The 22,268-nt window shown below is 32.7% G+C and overlaps 1 protein-coding gene and 2 non-coding genes across 5 annotated transcripts; 1 reads left to right on the forward strand and 2 right to left on the reverse strand.

The window, feature by feature from the left end:
* Positions 1-3,967: 3,967 nt before the first annotated feature.
* On the reverse strand, positions 3,968-4,050 carry TRNAL-UAA (transfer RNA leucine (anticodon UAA)). Its single transcript has one exon. It is a non-coding gene; the product is annotated as a tRNA-Leu (tRNA).
* Positions 4,051-4,144: 94 nt separating this feature from the next.
* On the forward strand, positions 4,145-7,241 carry LOC103500459 (splicing factor U2af small subunit B-like). Of its 3 annotated transcripts, none has more exons than XM_008463766.3 (6): positions 4,145-4,524; positions 4,837-4,923; positions 5,052-5,133; positions 5,302-5,428; positions 5,554-6,020; positions 6,848-7,241. In XM_008463766.3, the coding sequence occupies exons 1-5, from the start codon at positions 4,288-4,290 to the stop codon at positions 5,999-6,001; spliced, it is 981 nt and encodes a 326-aa protein (XP_008461988.1). In that variant the 5' UTR covers positions 4,145-4,287; the 3' UTR covers positions 6,002-6,020; positions 6,848-7,241. The 3 variants fall into 3 exon arrangements, with proteins under 3 accessions (XP_008461988.1, XP_008461981.1, XP_050935820.1); XM_008463759.3 differs by having other exon boundaries at positions 4,175-4,524; positions 6,634-7,241; XM_051079863.1 differs by having other exon boundaries at positions 4,177-4,524; positions 6,887-7,241.
* A 9,298-nt stretch (positions 7,242-16,539) lies between these two features.
* Positions 16,540-16,620, reverse strand: TRNAL-AAG (transfer RNA leucine (anticodon AAG)). Its single transcript has one exon. It is a non-coding gene; the product is annotated as a tRNA-Leu (tRNA).
* Positions 16,621-22,268: the final 5,648 nt, after the last annotated feature.

The following is a 22,268-nucleotide window of genomic DNA, read 5'->3' on the forward strand; positions in this document are numbered from 1 at the left end:
AGGTTGAAAAATCCTCTTATCCTTAATGGAAAAATTCATCACTTTGAATCCTCAAGCTTTCCAAAGAGACCAATCTTAACTACAACTGGTGAGGCGGCGACAGTAGAGAGTTATTTTAGAGAAGAAGAACCTTTTTCTTTTTCCTTTACTTTCTAACTTAAACATTCCAATACTATTTATAGACCCAAATAATAACAATAATATTTATTATTATTATTTTCTTTTCCTTTTAGAATATATATATAATACTAAAAATATACATATATCTTTATTTCCATTATATTTCCTAAATAAATGTCTTAAATGCACAAAATCTTAGGCATTTATAACCATTAATAATAATAATAATACTTATTTATTATTATTATTTTTCTCTCACCAAAATCTACAATAAACATATATATTTATTTAAACCATTATTCTCTCTTTTAAATAAATATATATCTTTTTTGTCCAATCAAATCAATCATCTCTCTCCTTATGGATTATCTTCTTTTCCAAACAATTATAATTATATTCCATCATATAATTAACTTCACTTTTCCAAATTATTAATTAAATATATATATCCATATATATATACTCAATTAATTCCAATTCCACCAAAACCAACTTTTCCCTCCAAAATAATTAATTATCTTCCACAATAATTAATTATTATTTACCTTTCTTCCAAAATAATTATCCTTTTATATATAATAATTATCCTTTTACATATAATTATATTTTCTCAAAATATAATTATTTTACTTTTTCTCCCTTACTAAATATATTTTCTCCAAAATACTATTATTTTTTCCTTAAATAATTATATTTCAACAAATATAATTATCTTTTATTTCACATAATAATTATATATATATTTCCACATATGCATATAATTATCAAATCTCCAACAAACTTTTCACCTCACAATTTAATTAAATAACATCCATGATTATTTAATTAAATTCAACCTCAACAACACTAAAAATCCACAACTTTACTCAATTCTCTTAACTTATCATTTAATCAAAAACTCAACAAACACCACATTCCAAAACCTTTAATTAATTAAATATTCATCCAAGAAATATTTAATTAATTTCAATTCCCACATAAATCAAATAATTCTCATTAAATGAATTCAAAATAACGCTCAATAAATTGAATCTAATTAAACAAAATTAAGATAATTAACTCCAAAATTATCTTAATTTTTGGGGCGTTACATATAAACTCTGTTTGGAACTTCGAAATAGTTTGGATGAGTGTGTGGTGATACACACAAGAGATTTTGTGTTTGAAGATCTCATATGTGTATAGAAGTGTAATTTTCACCTCTTTTCAGGTTTGCCTAACCCATATTTTAGAGGAGATGCTACCAAAATTTCTAAAGAAATTCATAATGGTTTACATAGAAGCTAAGTTGAAAAAAAGTTGTTTTAAAAGTGTTTTCATGCCACGATCTAGGTTAGAGAGGAAAACGTAGAACGGGGTGTGATATTATCAGTTTCCTTATCTAATGTGAGACTTTTGTCATATTCCCAACAATCCTCCACTCGAACAAAGTTTCAACTGAACCTCCCCTAAAATAGACATCCATCCATTTTAAGTCTTATCTAGGCTAACTCCTCTCTAAAGCATATTGCTTATTCAATAGAGTTCAACCACATGGATAATATCGTGATTAATTTTTAAGGTTCCACTACATCTTCATTCGACCTAGGATTATATTAACAAGGCTAAACCAAGGACGACATGACTCTGATACCACTTTTAGAAACAACTTAGGGTATAAGTCTCCATGTCTTATAAAAGATCACATATTCGTTTAGTTTTGACAATATCTTAAACTTTCATAAAATCCCATGAGTTTCATAAATAATGAATTTACATATATTCATACTACTAGCAAACTTTAGTAATATGTAAATAATATGGTACGACCAAACGTAATTAAAAGTAATAGTAATACTTTCAATTTCTTGAAAATTAATAACCAAATTAAGTGACAATTCATGACATAAGTCATGCATAACTTTGTCAAATGTGACGTACATGAAATATTATTTCTACTTATGCTAACGTGCTAATAGACATGCTCAAGTAGATCACAATAGCATCTCAATATTCATAAACTGATTTAAATATATAAATCTATATGCAACACTATTATGAGTATAATCAATAAATATAGTCAAAGGTTTTCGATCATACTAAAGATTTCTTGAACACAAGATATGTTACCTTAATTAGACACCCTCACACTTCTAAATATTGATGCATAACGTATTCAAAGTTCAACAATACTGTTTTGTTGAGGGGAATAAATTTCATGAATAAATCCATTTAGTTCACAAGACTCTATTTTAAGGTATTTATGATTAGAACTTTTCCTTCTAGTTTTATGCACGATTCATGTTATAAATTATTTTTATCTAAGAATGCATTGACCAATTCAAATAATCCCAATAGCATTCATTACTATAAAATAAAATTTGTCAAACTATATCAAATATTATAGTATATGCTCATCAAATATATATATAAAATATCATCCTCAAACATCACATATAAATAAACTAGCTAAATTCTTAGACCATATATACAAATTAAATTTGTGGAATACAAACCTATGTAAAGTTCATTCAAACTTAACTACAAAAAGCTCAATTGTATTAACTCATACTAAAATATTGTGCCAATCAAAACATCTTCACAAGAAAAGTCTCAATACCATTTATATGCAAATTAACAATAATTGGAAAAATTATATATATTGTAAGTCGAAAACTTTCCATCCCGAAGTGAAAACTCAAATGATAAGTTGTTCACTAAATTATTTGGGTCATTAATTTCTAATTTATTATGTCAAATATTCACCAATTAAATGTGCCACATAATACCAATTAATCAAATCTTCACTCTAGAGATTTGCTAGGCATAATATTTTCCAATTGTGGGTAATATGTGGCCATTTGTACTTTTATTTTATTTACTTATTTCATATTATTCATTAAGATTTTCTAATTTTAGAAATCTAGTCAAATAAATAAGAGAAAATTTCTCCAAAAATTTAGCCTAAAAGTATCAGACACATTAGAAAAATTCTTCCTTCTGTTCCCACGTTAATCAACCAACAAAACATAATCATCCTTTCTACACTTTTTTTTGTTGTTAATCTTTGATGATCGGATGCGCGGATGGTTAACTACGTAAGCCAAAAATAATTACATATTCACCACATGCTAAACACTGTGTTTGGTTTTGGTCCTTTACAGATTAATTAAGTAATCAAATGAACGAGTTAAACATATAATCATCCCTCAAATTTTAAAGCCAAGAATTCAAATACCATAGGAGATTTGATTCAAACATCATTCAGCACGTCATCAAATAATAAACGTAAAGACATTTGAATAGGGAGAAAGAGAATCACTGTCCATGAGAGCGAGAGATATTGTGAAGTAGTGATGGAAATGGAACCTTGGCTTCGAAAATCAAGCATAATGGAGATTGAGAAAACGGAAAAAAAAAGTGATTTTTGCCAACAAAAAAATATTACGTGAAATTTAAGGTAGGTGGCGTCACTCACTTGTCAGCCAACTGGCTCAAGCAATTCAACACGACTTGATCTCCAAAAGATTTTCCAAACTTGATCAACATTTGGAATTTCGCTTTCAAATTGTTGGAAAAAACAAAGGTCGACCATTGATGCGACCTTGATGCTAAATCACTTATGTTGGTTGCTCCTACAATCAAAAGAAAAATTGCTATAGAATTTTTCGTCCGATCCAAAATCTTTTCTTTGAAATATATATATATATATATAAAGAAATAATGATATTAGAATTATAAAATATATTAAATAATAATTATTCTCTTTACTTTTAGCATGTAAAGGCATTACAGTATGTATGTGAGAATCAAAGAAACAAATGATGCAACCAAATAGAAATGTAAACTAAAAAGAGAAGGAGAATAATGCTGGCTGTGGGGTTCGAACCCACGCGCACTTATGTGCAGAAGATCTTAAGTCTTCCCCCTTAACCTCTCGGGCAAACCAGCTTTGACGACACTTTAATTAATTCACTTTATATTTCTATAATGCAATTGAACTAAATACCAATGAATCTTCTAGACGACCCCAAGGCTTTCCCATGAACATTCTAGAGAAACAGATAAAATAAAGCTTCATCATCATTTTCTTCTTCTCCTCCATTATCGTATCTTTCCAATTTCTTCTCTCTCCTCTCATCTTTCAATTTTCTGTCTCTTTCGGCCTCTGAGATCCGACGGGTGGAAATGGCGGAGCATTTGGCATCCATATTCGGAACGGAGAAGGACAGAGTTAACTGTCCCTTCTACTTCAAGATCGGGGCCTGCCGCCACGGTGATAGGTGTTCACGGTTGCACACCAAGCCCAGTATAAGCCCCACCCTCTTGCTTTCCAATATGTATCAGAGACCTGACATGATTACTCCTGGTGTCGACGCCCAAGGGAATCCAATTGACCCCCGCAAGATCCAGGACCATTTTGAGGTACATCTTCTCTTGTTTACTACTATTTTATCATGAATTTTCATTTTTTTTTTCCAACGGGGGTCGGGGTGGATCTTGGCTTTCTTTGAGGTTGGATTGCTATTATCTGATTGGTTTTTATCGTAATTTTAGACGTGCTTTTGTTTAGTTGATTTTCTAGTGATCGTGTTATCATGGATAGAGTAAGATATCTTTTTCGTGTCCTGATTAACTTCCTTACGCTCTTGGCGTGGCTTGTAAATTTTGTTATCTTGAATCATCATTTGCGCGTGGAAGAATTGTAGCTTTATTGTTGATCTGTTTACATTTCAGGAGTTCTATGAAGATCTATTTCAGGAACTGAACAAGTACGGGGAGATTGAAAGTTTGAATGTTTGTGACAATCTAGCTGACCATATGGTAATACTCTCCCCTTTGCTCATTGTTTGAAGGGAAATGATTTTACAAATCTGCATTTCAACTTTGATGTATGCTATTTCATTGTAGAATTAGCTAATGATTAGTTATCTAATGATGAGTTTGATTAGGTGGGCAATGTTTATGTTCAATTTCGAGAGGAGGAGCAAGCCGCAAATGCTCTTCGGAATCTTAGTGGGAGATTCTATGCTGGTCAGTTGGAGTTCCTGTCTCCTCCTGTCCCTTTGTTTTTCCCTTTTGTCATTTTTTTCATATTATCTATCAACTATCGAGTTTATACTATTTGTTTGCAGCTTTTGATTTTAGAATCTGGTGAAATTGGATTTGTAATCTATGTATTGTATAACTATTTCTTTGCAGGACGCCCGATCATTGTCGACTTCTCTCCAGTTACAGACTTTAGAGAAGCTACATGTAGGCAATATGAAGAAAACATGTGTAATCGCGGTGGGTATTGCAATTTCATGCATTTGAAGAGGATTGGCAGGTATAGTATCTTCACCAACCTCTGTCCTTTCACTCTGAGATGTATTATGCTTCCTGTTGATGTTGTATTGTCACTTCTTGTATGTGTACTTTATTTGAGAGCCATGATAATATCTTGTCTTTCAGAGAGCTGAGGCATGAACTCTTTGCAATGTATCGTCGAAGGCGTAGTCATAGTAGGAGCAGAAGCCGCAGCCCCTATAGGCATCGAAGTTATGAAGAACGCTCTTATGGCAGGCATGGTCATAGTCGAAGGTATGATGAGAGAGATGCTTATCATGAAAATCGGAGTAGGAGGCGTAGGACTACAAGCCCTGGTCATAGAAGCAGGAGCCGTAGTCCACGTGGAAGGAAGAACCGAAGTCCAGCTAGAGAAGGGAGTGAAGAGAGGCGTGCTAAAATTGAGCAGTGGAACAGGGAAAGAGAACAAGGAAATGATAATAATGCCAAATCTGATGACAACAGAAATAGCCATGAGAAAAGCTACGACAGTGAGGTGAAGTATGCAAATCAAACCTGTGGCTATGAGGAGCAGCAACAGCGGCAGCCTCCTGAGCAAGGCTATGGTTACTGATCTGTTTACTTGAACTTAGGTACTACTTCCAAGGTTTCTGTTTGAGGTCTTGCATTCATTTCTTCAAATTTCCGTAGTATTCTTATCCCAATACGTAAGAAGTTGCTGGTTCTAGTTAATCTGATCTCCCCAATCTCTCTTTGATCTGTTTTTAGCCATCGGAGTAGGTAACAACATTTTTTAAACTAGTGGATTTTGGTTAGGAACATGTCCAGCTTAGGGAGCTTAAAAGAAAAAAATAGTGAAAGGGAAGGGGAAACTGTTTACGAGATAGAACACATTAAACAGTGCTAAAAGATGCAAGAAATGATGGTTAAAAACTAAGTTCTTTTTCCCTATTTGATGTCAACCAGTCTGTTCCCTTTGATTTGTGGAAAGTTAGAAAATGTGTAGAAGGAAACCCCCTATCTTACCAGAAGATTCTTGAGTTAACCCTGTTGGGAGTACATCTAGAAAGCAGCATAGTCACAGAAAAAAAAATTGAAATAGATCTTTGACAACCTCTTTTTCTTGACAGCGATTAGTTTTTGTCATTTTATCCTATTTAAATTTAATTAACATGTACCAATTGCACTCATGCATACTTATAATATCCTTAATTCTATAGCAAATGAATAAATTTGATTTTACAGTCAGGGATTAAGACTGCTGCCCATGACGACTTGTGAACGATCCCGTTATCATATTACGGTTTCTTTCCCTTATGAACTTTTTTGCATTACTTTTGTTGATATTAAGAAAAAATGTGATCTCATCATTATCTAAGTTTTTGCAGGTTCAGGTTGTTTCCCTGCTTCTAAACTCTAAATTTTCAAGCTAAGATGTGACCATGAAATTTTTGTACAGGTTAATATGGTCCACTATGTAGGGTGATTGGGTTTACAGGATGTGCAGGTTTTGGCTCTAGAAGAGCATAACGAAGATGAGGCATTCGTGTCGATGGCTGAAGACTGAAGGCAGCATCGACTCACTTTGGTTTCTTAACATTGATGTTGTGGGCCGCAATTGCAGGTTAGGGATGATGGATGCTACAAACATTTTGTATTTGTTTCATAAATTGTTGTTAAAAGGAAGAAAACCTGGGGGGGTGTTTGGTGATGAAGTGAATAGCCTTAAGATATATCTGATGGTGATGTTCTTTGAAAGTTGACAAGTTCTGTTCATTATCTGATGTGAAAATTTATTTGAACGTTATAATGTTTGAGTTATGGAAAATTATTGAAACACATTTTAATAGTCAGCAATGGTCGTCGTTTTTTTCTTTCTTTTTTTTTTTTTTAATTTAAAAAATGGACTTTTTATTATTGAGTGGTATGGAAAGCTTTATATATATTATATGATTTACGAGGAGATGGGATGTTAGAATATCAATGACCATTTACACGCATTTTGTTTACATTTTATGGTCCGTAGGAAGTTTTATATTATATGATATAATAGGAAATATTATTCATCCTTTCTATATATGTTGAATTCATGAAAATGATAGTAATTTAATAGGATGATATCTTGGAACCGTGGTAGATCCCAATATGATTTAAATAAAATGAGAGGCCATTCTGAATAATATTTACAAGTTCAGGGGAACTCATATTTCATTCAATCAACGCATACAACATAACTTTTACAAACTTCTTGCATTTTATCCTTCCAAAACTCTTCCATTATTTAATTTTCATATTTTATTTAATCGAGCGTGTGAAATAAGTCGGTTTTCAAGGGCTTGTAATCATTTAAAATAGTTAAAAGGTAAACTAGTTTAAAATAAACACTTGAAGTTAACTTAAAATGATTTTTTAGTGTTCAATATTTAATTTCTCTTTAATGTGTATAGTTCTTATTTGTTCTAATCAATGGTGCTATAAAAAATCTCCAACTTCTATTGAATCACAAATCTTTTCAATTATTTTGTTAATACTTTAAAAGATGCATGTGACTTATTTGTTGTTGTTTGTCTTCTTCAAGGGTTATGTGTGAAGAGTTAATATCAAACACATCATAACTGAGGCTGATTTTTTTCCTTTTCTTCAATGAATGGCCCCAGAAATATCAATAATTATTATATTACGAAAAGATTTTAGGTAAATTGTAAAAAAAAAAAAAAAAAAAAAAAAAATTGATACAATATTTAAACCTCATAGATTAAAATTTTTCATTCTTTTAATGGTTTTGTTTTATGTAGAGTAAATATTTTGTTAAATTTTATTTATTTTTTATTTTTGAAACAAATCTAATTGATATATTAATATCAATTTTAAAAGATAAATATTTACTGATTAAAAAATATTTAATAGTAAAATTAATATTTAAAAGATATAAGAGAAATGATACTATTATCATGTTTATTTTTGTTATAGATAAATATGTTTGGATAACTTTTAAATTTCAATATTTTGTCTCAACTCAATTTTGAACTTATTTCTTGAGCTAAGCTTACTGTAGCATATACTCACCAGGATGAAGATATGTAAAGAGAGATAGTAAACTAAATGTTTAGGATCGTCAAAAACATCTTTCAAACTTATTTTTATAATGATTGAAAGGTAACCACATAGATTTTGACTTAAGGGATCAGATTCTGCACGGAAGCATTTTATCATTTTTGTTTTTTGATTTGATAGATGGAAAACAATAATTAAGAAAAAAACGTCCAGAACATTAGATGCTATATATATGTGTGTGTATGTATATTACTTGTATGTTAAGCATATAGTTGAGAATAGAATATTACCTTTTGGAGACTGTCTTCCATTTCTTCTCCAAATATTTTCTCCTTCTTGGGAACTTCTCCAAAAGATCTGACAAAGCACTACCTTAGCTATAAAAGGGAAGGAAGAAGAATTCTCAAGTTGGGGTAAACTTCGTCTGTCCATATATTTCCCCACTAAATACATATACTTTGTATTAAGTAGATGCAGGGATTAATTAACTACTTCCACACACCTGTTGGAATTTATGCCCTAAAGTCTCCTAGTTAATTAGTTATTTGATATAATAGTTGAATATCTTAAATATACAATAATTAGTTATCCATTAGAGAAAAAACCAAAGGTTAAATTATTTCAGGAGATTTGGACAATATGTTATGGATATATAGTTTGATCATGTTTCAAGTAACAACTTAAAAGTCTGTAATGTACGGATAAGGTTGGGGTGCCTTATCCTGATAATGCTATAAATACGACGCACTTTGTAAGCGTTACTAATGTTGTAAATGTTGTGTTGCAAAATATGTGATCCAAAATGTTCTTTGTGAAGACATACGAGTTGAGGTTTCCTATATAATGACTTTGTATACGCCAAGATTGTGATGACTTAATCTCTCACTGTCACACTGTTGAAAGAGGAGATTAATATTTCATTAGATAATCAAGTAACTTGATCTCAATCTTGAGTGAACTCACGCCCGTGAGGACTTGCCTTTTGGTATATATAGGTGAAAGTGGCAAGAGCTATCAAACTCACCGAGTGACGAGCTGAGAACATAGCTATACAAGATGGAATGCCCTTCTTCCTACTTTTAGGAGAAGTAGATGAGTTGTTCCCTCAGGTGCCGATTTTGAGTCTTGAACAAAGAATACCCACCACTCACAAGCTCATGAGAGACTTGGTTTGGGGTAGGATTAATTATAAACATGTTGTTCATTATAGAGATCAATGGGACTCAAGGAGTAAAAGGTAATTATAATTGTAATTACAAAAGTAAAAGGGTAATTCGATCCAACTATAATAAAAACAACCAATGAATGATCAACTTACTGGTAATTGTAAAGTTGCAACATATTCTACGGTGCAAAGAATGCTACTATATATGAGTCTTTGGTGAAGTGATCCGTAGTAATGGATGTTGGTTCATTTAATTAAAAAGTTTAATTAATTAACTTCGAATAATTAGAGCTTCTAATGTAACGCCTCAAAGTAAGTAATTTTAAGTTTAATTATCTTAAGTTAAATTTTGGCAATTGTTGAAATTATTTTTTTTGGGTGTTATATGATTTAATTGTGAAAATCCTTGATTTATAGAAATTAGAATTAATTAGATATTTTGAGATTGAATTTGAAATTTATGTTTGAATTGGTTGTTTAAATAAAAGTGGTTGGTGGAATTGTATGTAAAGGAATTTTGATTAATTATAGTTATGGTTATGTAATTAATTGAAATTGAAGTTAAAATAATTATATTATGAAGATAATATAATTATTTAAGAATATATTGTTTTGGAAAAATAAAAAGAAGATTTTGGGTGTGTTTTAAATGAAGAGAGAGGAGTTGGTTATTAGGAAAAGAAAAGATAATAATAATAATAATTTTATTATTATTATTATTTTGTTCAAATAGGCTTCGTAGTGCGTGCTTTTACTATTCATCATCCCCTTTCTCAAGCAAAACCTTTACTATTCCGCCCCCACCCATCTCCAATTGACGACCGTCGTGCAAGCCTACCCGATTCGAGGGTCGCCGTTTGTCCCAAGCTACGTCAGTCGTCCGTCTCCATCTCCGTCGCAAGCGTCGTCGCGCCGTCAACGAATCGTTTTCTTTTCGTTGCTACTCTATCGTTCGCGAACCACCACAAGCGTCGTTGATTATCGCAAGCCTTCGCGTTGACCACCTCGTGCACCGAGCAGCAACTATCGTCAACCAGCGTACGAAGGAGTCAATCGTGTACACAGTCTAAGACGGGTTTTCTCTCAACCCGAGTCGTGAACCTCAACACGCGCCGCACGTCCGTTGGATCCGAGCCTCCTCTGTGCGTGCCTGCCTCCTCTAGCCGTGAGCCACGCACCTGCCTCCTCCAACCGTGAGCCGCTCTGTCTTCCAAGCCGAGTCGCCTAGCTGGTTCCTCCTTAACCAAGCCATTTTGAGCCGTCAGTCTTAATTTTTGCCCTTTTTCACCTATTTTGGTAAGTTGGATTTTGGTTTTAGTTAATGCCCAAGAAAGTTTCGGTTGGATCTTAAATAATTTAATTTTAGATTAAATTGAATTATTTTCTTTAAGGACTGGTCAGATCAATTGGAAGTTTGAGCTGTGGAATTTTCTCAACTAAGGGTAAATCAGATTCGACCTCAACTTTGGGTAAGTTGAATTAATTGGATTTTTTATCCTTAAGCAACTGTTAATTAAGTTATTAAACTTAGTTATTTACCCTTACTATTTAGGATTTTTCCTTGGGAAGTTTGACCTTTCTGTTAGGATTAAATTTGGTTTAAGCTAATCTCCAGGTAAGAAATTCTCCTACTAGACCTTCGAATTGAAGTATGAGCTTGCATGTAACTTTTTCCATTATGCAGTAAAGTAGCTAATATGCATAATGTGTTTACGATTTATGACGATTGGTGGTCATGACTAATCTATGCTTATGATGACAGTTAGTTCTGACTAAGTTATGTTGATGATCACAGTTGATATTGATGTTATGCATGAATTATTAATCTCATGATTAGGAATGCTATGGTTAATATTCCTGCCATGATTATGATGTTATATTATGCTACATGCTATGGATAGGTCGTACTGTTAGCTTTATCTATTAGAATTGTGCCTACATGGGTGTCCCTCGAGATCACCACTTTTTTATGATTGTGTAGTTCGATGGGATCACTAGTTCAGTATGAGATGATATGTTACGAGTGACTCGATGGGGTCACTCACAACCCAATTTTCTTAGTGTTTCTTTCGAGATTCACTAAAGACCAGTTTGTCCAAGGTGTTCCTTGTGTTCACCGAAGACCAGTTTTGTTCTAGGTGTTCCTTTGAGTTCGCCAAAGACCAGAGATAATCCTACGGGATCACAGATTTCGCGTGTTCGGAAACGTGCCAGTTTAGGGGTACCACTTTATAGGACTCTAATAGGAAGTTAACAGACACCTAGCGGGACTAGTGAGTCCCTTACTGAGTATATTTTTATACTCACTCTTTTATATTTAATTTTTTAGGCAGAGGTAAAGGTAAAAGCATAGGAAAGCTGGCGAATGATAAGAAGTGACAGTGACATGTCATAGAGGAACACTTTTACTTCCGCCTTGTGTTATTAGATTTTGATTTCAGTATTTATGCACTTTTATTTATTTTACTTTTTTAAAACGAGATATGGCCCGAGCTAGGAACTTACTTTTAAATTTATTTCTACTTATTTTAGTTTATTTATGATTTTAATGAATATTTAAGATTTTAAATTATGAAAATTTGATATTTTCTATTTAACTTAAAAAAAATTATTTTCTTTTGAGTAGTAATGATCGCAACTTAGTATAAAGAGTTGAGTCGTTATATCTAATGTATAGGTTCATTAGGTTGTATGTTAGTTCACAATGGGTAACACAGAGAGTTTGCATTGTTTAAATTACTTATTAAATGTATATGGTAATGTGTATAGATATAAATTATAGTATAAGGTTAATTTGGAATGAAATTAAAACTTAAACTACATAATAACTAAGAGAATGAATATATTTGAATAAGATTTAAATATTAAATTAATGTTAATTCGATTCATGTTAACATTAGCGGCAGAAAGTTAATAGGATTGTGATTTATATCAAAACTAAAGTTTATATAAGTGATAAAATATTGGAATAAGATTGAAATATTATATTTAGTTAATTAAAGTAAAAAAGAATGAAATATTCACATTTGGGTGGTTACGACTCAGGAGTCCCACTTCAGTACGTATTCTAATTAGAGAGAGAGAGAGTGTGTGTGTGTGTTGAAGAAAGATGTATGAGATTCTTGACCTCTCTCCCTTTTCATCCATCTCAACCCTCATTCCTAAAGAAAGAAGTTTAGAGTGAATTTTCTCCCTAAAACAAAATTCCCTTCCCACAGACCCATCTCCCAGGGAAGACTCCATAACCAACCCGATGTATGAGAAGAAAGAGTGGGTGAAACTCAAGCTGATCGTTGCAGAACCTGGACAAGATTGAAAATGGTTTCATCAAAGCAATAAACCAACACTCACTCCCCCACTCCCTTCTATAACACCACAGCTTTTTTTTTTTTTTTTCTTTTTTTTTTTTTTTTTTTTTTTTTTAATTTAACATCTAATTATATTTAGTTTCATCAAAAATGGTATCATAATATATATTTTGTAACGCCCCAACAATTTGGAATTTAATTTTATTATCTTGAAGGTGGTTATTGAAATTTGGGTTGTAATGGAAGAAACTTGATTAAGTATATTTTTGACGGTGTAATTCATTAAGTTTTGAGGACAATATAATTATTTTATTTAGATAATAAAATTAGTAAAGATATTTGTTGGAGATAAAGAAAATTGGGTCGAGGAGAGAGAAAATTAAATTAATTGGTTAAAGATAATGGTGATATTTTATTTGAAGAAAGGTAGTTGTGATTGGTGGAATTATTTGTTTAAAAAAAGGAGAATTTGTGTGCTTTAGATGAAAGAGAGAGAAGATTTGATGGTTTTAGAATAAAATAAGGAATAGGAAAAAGGGAAAATAATAATAAGTGTATTATTATTATTTTGGGTTAAATGGGGTCAACACTATTCATTATCTCCCCCAAATAAACCCTAATCCCAAACTTCTCAAACCCTAGCCGCCGCCGCCGTCCTCCTCCAAGCGTTGTCATCGAGCGTCCGTCGCAGGTCAACCCGAGCCAATAGCCATCCTTCCAGCCGTGCGTTAGGGAGTCGTTCGTGTCAAGCTTGCTGAGCCGTCGTTCTCCATCGTGCGTGTTACGTCAGCCACCACCAACCACCGCGCCTCTAATCGTTTCCATCGCTGGTCGCCTGAAGGCCATCGATTTTGTCGAGTCGTCTTCGAAGCCCAGCGAAAATAGACGTCGAAGCCAGCCGTGCTGTCGTCGAGCGTCAGCCGCAAGCAACCCGAGTCGATTCACCTCAACTCGAACCGTGTGAGTTCGACCCGCGCCCGCTCCAGCCGCTCTGCGTCGCCGTCCGACTCGCGCTCGCATCCAGCCGCTCCGCGTAGCCGCCCAACTCGCGCCTGCGTGCGCCCTCTCCACGCCGCAAGCCGCGCCTACGTGCACCCGCTCCACGCCGCAAGTCGCGCCCGCGTGCACCCGCTCCACGCTGCAAGCCACGCCCGCGCTTGCGCCCTTCTTCGTGAGCCGAATTTCCAGCCGAGCCGCTAGTCGATTTTCGTCTCTTCAGCCGAGCCAGCTGAGCCGCCAAGCTCTCTTTTAGCCCTGTTTTGACCCACATTTTTTGGTAAGCCTCGGTAGGTTGATTTTGGTTTTAATCTATCCAACTAAGGTTATTTTGATCCTAACTAAGTTGGTTGTTGGATTAAATTGACTTAGTTAATTGGAAGCCGAGTTGGGGATTTGTCCAACTAAGTCCAAACCGAGTCCGACCTTGATCTTGGGTAAGTCACTTCAAGTGAGTTTTTGGACCTAATTTATTTGAGGGTTAAATTATTAAATTGTGGTTTCCTGACCATTTAGAACTTTCACCGGTTGGGGAGCGTGTTGTTACTCCTAGGACTTGTTGAGTAACCTCCAGGTAAGAGATCTTCCTACTAGACCTTCGATTTACATTAAAGAGACCGCATGTTTGAATTTATGGTTACGTATGAATGGTAGTTAAGTACCTAACTCAACGTTGTTGAGAGAGAGAGAGATTGATATTGACATTGTGCCTGCTGATTGACTCTGTGGTTAGCATTTGTATGTCGATGCTACCGTCTTCGTTCTAACGACATAGTGTAGTTGAGGATGACTGATATGATATGTTAGGGTTGGTACGTTATGGTCTGATATGTTATAGCATGAATTGACGTAATTATGACATGTATGATAACTTAGATGTGATTGATGAGATGTTGTGTACATGCTATGTGTAGGGTGTATGTTAGCTTCTTATTAGAGTCGTACCCACATGGGTGTCCTTCGGGATCACCACTATTGTGACACAGACATGATGGAGAGACCCGATGGGGTCGCTCACACTTATGACTGCGTAGTCTGACGGGATTATGACATGTATGATAACTTAGATCCGACGGGACCGCTCACAGCCTGATCGTCTTAGGTATTCCCTTGGAAATCACCAAAGACCAGCTTGTTCCTACGGAGGCACAGATTGCACGTGTTCGGGGACGTGCCAGTTCAGGAGTACCACTTTTCAGGACTCTAATAGGAAGTTAACAGGCATCTAGTGGGACTGGTAGTGGGTCCTTTACTGAGTATTTTTATGCTCACTCTTTCCACTTCCATTTTTCAGGCAGAGGCAGAGGTAAGAACAAGGGCAAGCTGGCCAGTGACCAGAAGTGATCGTGGCGGACCATAGGGATACGTTTGCTTCCGCTTATGTCAAAATTTGGATTTTAGTATTGCATTTCCAGTTCATTCTCTATTGGTTAATTTATTTCTTTAAAACTAGATAGGGCCCAAGTTAGGACTTTATTTTGTTTCACATTTTCCTTGTTTATTTTTTTAGTATTTGAAAATTTGAGGTTTGTGTCTTATTCTATTTTTGAAACTTTGTAAACTTATTTACCCTTTTTAATTAGTAATGGCTTCGACTTAGTATAAGAAGTTGGTTCGTTACATATTTCCTAACTTATATATTTTTAAATGAATTTCATCTACATTAATTAATGTGTAACTCAAATATTATATTAATTTAATATTTGAACCAAATTCAAACACATTAGTTCTTCCAAATATATAGTTTTCATAATAAATCATATTTACAACTATCTATATATCTATATATATTATAACATAGTTTCCTAAGGTAATCTAAACAATTCAAATTATTCTTTCAAACAATTGTATAACCTAGGAGGGGAACCTAATAAATCTATAAATTATAAACTCTAATAATAATTCAAGATTAAACTCTTTAATTAACTAATCAATATTCATTAGTTATGAAGCAAATTACTATATATTCATAGTTATATTCGTATGCACTTAGGACATAGTGTATCCAAGCATATAATCATTTTATATAAGTCGTTCCCTCGCAAGTTTTTCACAAGTACAAATGAGTCAAAAGACCAATTCACCAGTGTAATTATCTCTACATTCTTAAGTATCACTAATCCATTAGTAAACAATATGTTTATGGTTAAACCATTAACAAAGTTCCTCTTGAATAGTGAGAGGGTGGAGGTTCATTGCTTAAATCCTAGAATCAACAATAAATGAAACTACTCACCTGTTTTCTTAAATGAGAAAAAGTGTACTCTATTTGTTAAATTACATTCCAAACTCATTATTCATCAAGTCTCCAAAATAGTTAGCTACTTGATTAAAAAATTAAGCCAGTTTCACCGATACAAAATCATAAAGGCGAGTTTCTTAATATTTTAGATAGTTTGACCTAATAAATTCACAACTTCAATCTTATATTATTTGAACATTTAAAGAGCTTCATCAAACTTAGATTGTAATAGGTAAAATTACTCAAATCTCTTAATAGTCATTTATGAGAGAGAAGAAGTTTCCATACCATCCTCTTGCTTTAATATCACCAAAGTCGTCTTAAAGTATATGAAAGGCTCAAAAGCTAAATACTTGAGAGATAGTTAAAAACGAAATAAAATATTATGTTGAGAGTGGGATTTGAACCCACGCCCTTTCGGACCAGAACCTTAATCTGGCGCCTTAGACCAACTCGGCCATCTCAACGTTGATGTAATAAAGGAAACATTTAATTAATTATTTAATTACATGAACTTGCAGTCTTGTGTGCTAATAAGTTTTTAAAATTTTATTTTTCTACCTATTAAGTCCTCCAACTTTAAAAGTGGCAAGAACGTAGTCTGCAAAAGAAAATTTTCACATTGATACAGTGCTTACCATACACACTTCGATGTTTAAGTCCGAAAATGAAAAAATGTGGAAGCTAGAGAGTTTGAGAGTAGAACTCAGATTATCTCCTATAAAGTTAATGTATTTATTGAGAAAGTAGGTCTAGGGTGTCTTTTAGGGTTTCTGAGTCACTCGATGATAAATTCATAACATATTGATTAAAGAGCATGCTCGGCTTTGTCTTCGACTAAGATCTACCTCAAGCTTAGCCCAAGGTTAAGCATCCCCCTTAAAACCATATGTTAGGCCTAAAATGTCACTATGGGTTAGGGTATGCATAAAGTATGTCATGTCACACATTTGACAAGGGTCAACATCGACTCCAAGTCAAGGTCATACAAATATGCAATTTAATCAATGAGAAAATTGCAATTCCAAACAACTAACATCCCCCCTCCCTTGATTACCTTTGATGAAAAAATTATTTAGTTTGAGAAATTAACATGCTCCTTGATCAGTTCAACCCATATTTACTACTAAAACTAGTATTTGGTGTGTGATTATGTACTTTATTTGACACAAATTTGGACATGAAACCCATCTATTAACAAGTCAATAAGTGATAAGAGGGATCTGTGATCGTATGCTTGCTCATTTTTGTTCTATGATTTTTGAACGCTATAAACTTTTGGATTGGATAATATTTTGGTTTTGAAAACACATGTTTCTTTTATGATGTTATTTAGGGGACTTTATTTAAATAATTTTAATTAATTATTTGTATTAATTTATGTTCACCCAAGGATGTCTCTGCACTTTCTTTAATAAAATGATCTAAAGTTCATCTAATTTTAATTTTAATTTTTTTTATATGAGTAATTACTTTGACTTATCTTTGAGAAGGTAATATAACTTGAACTACACTCAGATTATTTCATCAATTTAAACCTTAAACTTAAAGAAACAGTACATTTTTAGTGTAATGAACATCTTTAAGTTATTGTCTTTTATTTATTCAAAGGTATTGAATTACAAAAACGAAGAGATAGCCTCATCAGTCTGAGATCGTGACACATAACCAAACACCATGAATTACAATAAAATGACAAATTTCACCCAAAGACATCAAACAAATATAACTCAAGATAAAAATTCCCATGGAAAAGCGCCAACATCACATTTTGCAAATAGAAGTCTCAAACTAAGTATAACAATAAAAGAATACCTTCAAAATTAGTGATCAGATTTAATTAATTAATTAAATCTGATAAGTTCTATAGTAGGCTTATCTCCCAAAATAGTCTAGCCAAAGGGTAATAAAACAATAAATATTGGTATCAAGACTCAAACGAATCTTTTAAAATTTTGGAAACAAGAAAACACGTTCTCTGAAAACAAGCTAAGAAAATACCTAAATTACTAATAATACCAATGTGTTGAAATAAACCCTAAACCCTAATGCATAATAATGTGTTGGAATCAAATGTTGATTGTTGTTGTATCGTGTCGAACGACTACCTTGAAAGCAAAATTCGACATGACCTCGATGATAAATCGCATTTGTCGGATGTTCTCTAAGGTTAATACTGTTGGGTTTTATGTCCTAAAACTCGTAGATAGTAAATATATAATCAATTGACCATTATTAATAAAGTGTTTTATTATTATAATTACAATAAGTGTTATTGATTATATTATTAATTTTATTTTAATAACCTAAATCCAATAAACTAACATTCTAAACTGTTTGATGAGTCTTGAATAGTATGTAGAGACATACGGGGATCAATGTTCAAGATCAGCTTAAAGGGTCTATAGTATAGGGTTAAGGTTGGGTACCTTATCCTGTTAACACTATGGATACGGCTCACTTTGTATTTGATACAAACACATTGATCCAATGCGTTCATGTATGCGACGTGCAAGTGAGGGTATCATATGCAATGAGTTTGCATAAGACTGGACCACGAAATAATAATCACTAGATGTAACTCCGTTAACTAGTTGGATTTCTATTTCATTAGGATGACCTAGGTGACTTAGTCTTAATCCTGAGTGTATTATGAACTCCTGTTTGCGAGGGATTGTCCTTTGATTTGTACGGATGAGAGTGGCCAAATTTCTGACTCAATATGCTTATCATTTTGGGGACAAGGCCGAGTAGGGAGCTGGGAACATAATCACACAAGATGGAATTCGCACCTTCCCACCTTTAGGGTAAGTAGATAAGTGTTCCCTTAAATGGTGTCTCCGAGACTTGAATAAAGGGCCCTACCCTCTCTATGGCATGAGAGGGGTTTCTGTTTAGTGGTTGGACCATAAACAGGTTGTTCATTAGAGGAGCACTGGTATTTAAGGACTATAAGTAACCCATGGGTAAAACGCTAATTTGACCCAGCTGGTGTTACGAACACTTGTGAATGACTAACTTACTGGTATTGGCCTATATCCGTGGACACATAAATATATCTATAGTGAGAAGAGTTCAGCTGTGAGTCTTTAGTGGAGTGTATACACAGTTAACGAATATTGATTAATGTGGTTAATGAGTTTAGCTAATTAATCTCATATCGTTGTAGCTTCTGATATGTAGGTCCATTAGGTCCCCTTCCTAGCTCATAAAGAGTAATGAGATTTATTTATATTGGTTGTAATTTGAAATGTTCAAATTTACTTTGGCAATTAATATAATGTATATTAATATATCATAATATAAAGTTTATATTTTAATAGACTTTATTATATAAATTTAATTTTGGATATGATTCAAAATTAGATTACGAGAAAATAAAATATTTGAATAAGTTCAAATATTAGTTTAATGTGAATTAGATTCATATTAAAACTATATGTTAAAATTTAATGTGTATGTGATACATATTAAAACTATAGGTTATGAGAGAAATTTAAATTTGAATATGATTCAAATTTTGGATTAAATTAAATTTAAGATATTTAATTTAGAAATTAATTAATTAGAGAATTAATTAATAGTTTAGTTTAATTTGGTTTAATTAAATTTGATTTAATTAAATTAATTAAATTAAAACTATAGATTATGCTAGAGATATTCATTTAAATCAATTTAAATGAAATATTAATTAAATATGACTTAATTAATTAATTAATTAATTAATTATTTATTTATTTATTTATTTATTTTAATATATATTAATTTAATATTTATTTATTAAATTAATAAGGAACGTGGGTGGTTTTCCCACATTCCCATTTATTCTCTCTAACTTCCGAAGAAGAGGGAATTCTTTGCGTAACAAAAACACATAAGGCGTTCTGTGATTTTTTGCAGAAAAAAGGATCATCGTATTCTCTCAACTTTTTCTCTCTAAAAAAATTCCCTCAATCCAATTTTGGTTCCCACAAACCATCTGAATCAGAGAATAGGAAGGTTTCCAAATGGTGGTGCCCCAAGTTGGTGTTTGGTAGATTCAAAGTCGTCAACGAGAGTAAGTTCTTCTTCTTTATATTTTCTTCACAGCATGTTTAACCATAATAAAAAATTAGCTTTGTAATTTTTCAATGTATTGGTATTTTTAAGGTTCTAATTAAAATTGGATCTCTGTAATTCTTCCGCTGTAAAAGGTTTTCATCCCTTCAAACACAATCTCCCAACTCAAGCATGCACTTGCAAGAGTAAGGAATGGAATCAAAGAAAATCTTGCTTAGAGAAAAGGGTTTTTGGAAAGAAGAAGAATGATACCACTCCCCAAACAATTACCCAAAAACTTTTCTTTAAAATATATATATATATATATATATATATATATATATATATATATATATATATATATATATATATATATATATATATATAAAAGAATAATAGTTTGAGAACTATAAAATGTATTAAGTATATCATTATAACCATAAAGCGGTTACAATATTTATAACCGTCAAAATAATAATAATAATTATTATTAATTTCCAATTGAAACATTAAATATAAATCAATGCAATGATAGTCATTTCAACAATCCCCTATTTATAAATCAGTACAATGATAGTCATTCCCAACAATCCCACACGAATGACTACCATTGCATTTTAGTTAAAATAGTAATAAAGCATTTTCTATGAGCAAAGAAAGAAGTAGTATAAAATTAAACATCAATATCTTTCAATTTGAATTGAGTAGTGAGGCAGAGCGACAATCTAATTAAAGAAATTAAAGTAAGTTACCTTTTGAACTTTCGATAACTAAGGTTGAGACCCTCACAACACATTTTACTTCTTAGATTTTCATCGATTCCGCAATAAATTCTATCATAATAGACCACTCAAAATTGTGCTCTTTAAAGCCATGCACATAGAACCTCGTGTCAACATTAAAGCTCTAGAAAAAAATCCTTAAACTTTTTCATAGAAGGCAATTACACCTTCACAATCACGTTTATTACTTCATCAAGTCTATCGCAATAGACCACTTAAAACTGAGCTATGAAGAGATTACATCTAGTTTATACCAAGAGCAACTTCATCAAGCCTTTCAAGGACAAACCACTCAAAACTAAGCTATGAAGATTTTACAGTTATCCATCAAGTCCATACCAGGACCACCCAAAGAAGGGCTATGGAAATTTCTAAGTTTTTGGTTTCATCAATCAAATCCATTTAAGGACTACCCACATGTGGCTATGGATCATCAAGTCTACCGCATGCAATAGACCACCCAGAAAAAGGCTATGGACCATCAAGTCTATAGCAATAGACCACCAAAATAAAGGGCTATGGACCATCAAATGTTTTAGTTTCGTACTCGTTGAAAATCCTAGAATTACTCTCCTTATTAGGCCTTTGGAGAGATGTTCTACAAAATTTCTCTCAGACCTCACGTACTTTAAGAAGATAATTCTTTCATTTAACTATAATTTCATAGCTACATTTTTCAGACGAATATGCCTTTTTCGCCATAACATACTATTCTTAGATACCTATGATAGCGTATGAATCTCAATAAAGATATACTAGTATAGAGGCCCTCCAAAATAATGCATCTCCCATTAGACTTCTATGTCATTTATACTAATGTCCCCATATAATGGTACATTTCTCATTAAGAACACATATCCACTAGTCAAGCTTACTTCGTCATTCTATGTTACCCAGTTTGAATACACTACCTTTCTAGTGTGGTAGAAAGTTATTAGAATGCAAACCAAGATCTATTGTATCCTTAAGATATCTTAATAAATGATGAAGAGCAATAAACTAATCTTAATCTAAGAGTATGTGTATGTATATACTTAATCTTCTCACAACATATGCAATAACAAGTCTTGTAAACAGTTTATCAAAAACATAACACTTCTTATAATCTTTGCATATTTAGATTGAGAAGCACTATCTCATTTGTTTTCCTTAAGGCTCATACTAGCATCAGCATCATAATGTGTTCCTACAAGAGCATCATTAAGCTATCAAATCTCTTTAATAGTATTCAATGTGTGATCAAAATATTCTCAGAAGTACTAAGTGTCACAATCATAACTTCTCAACACGATTGT

Source organism: Cucumis melo, chromosome 12, assembly GCF_025177605.1.
Source record: "Cucumis melo cultivar AY chromosome 12, USDA_Cmelo_AY_1.0, whole genome shotgun sequence".
In the NCBI taxonomy this organism is placed as follows: Eukaryota; Viridiplantae; Streptophyta; class Magnoliopsida; order Cucurbitales; family Cucurbitaceae; genus Cucumis; species Cucumis melo.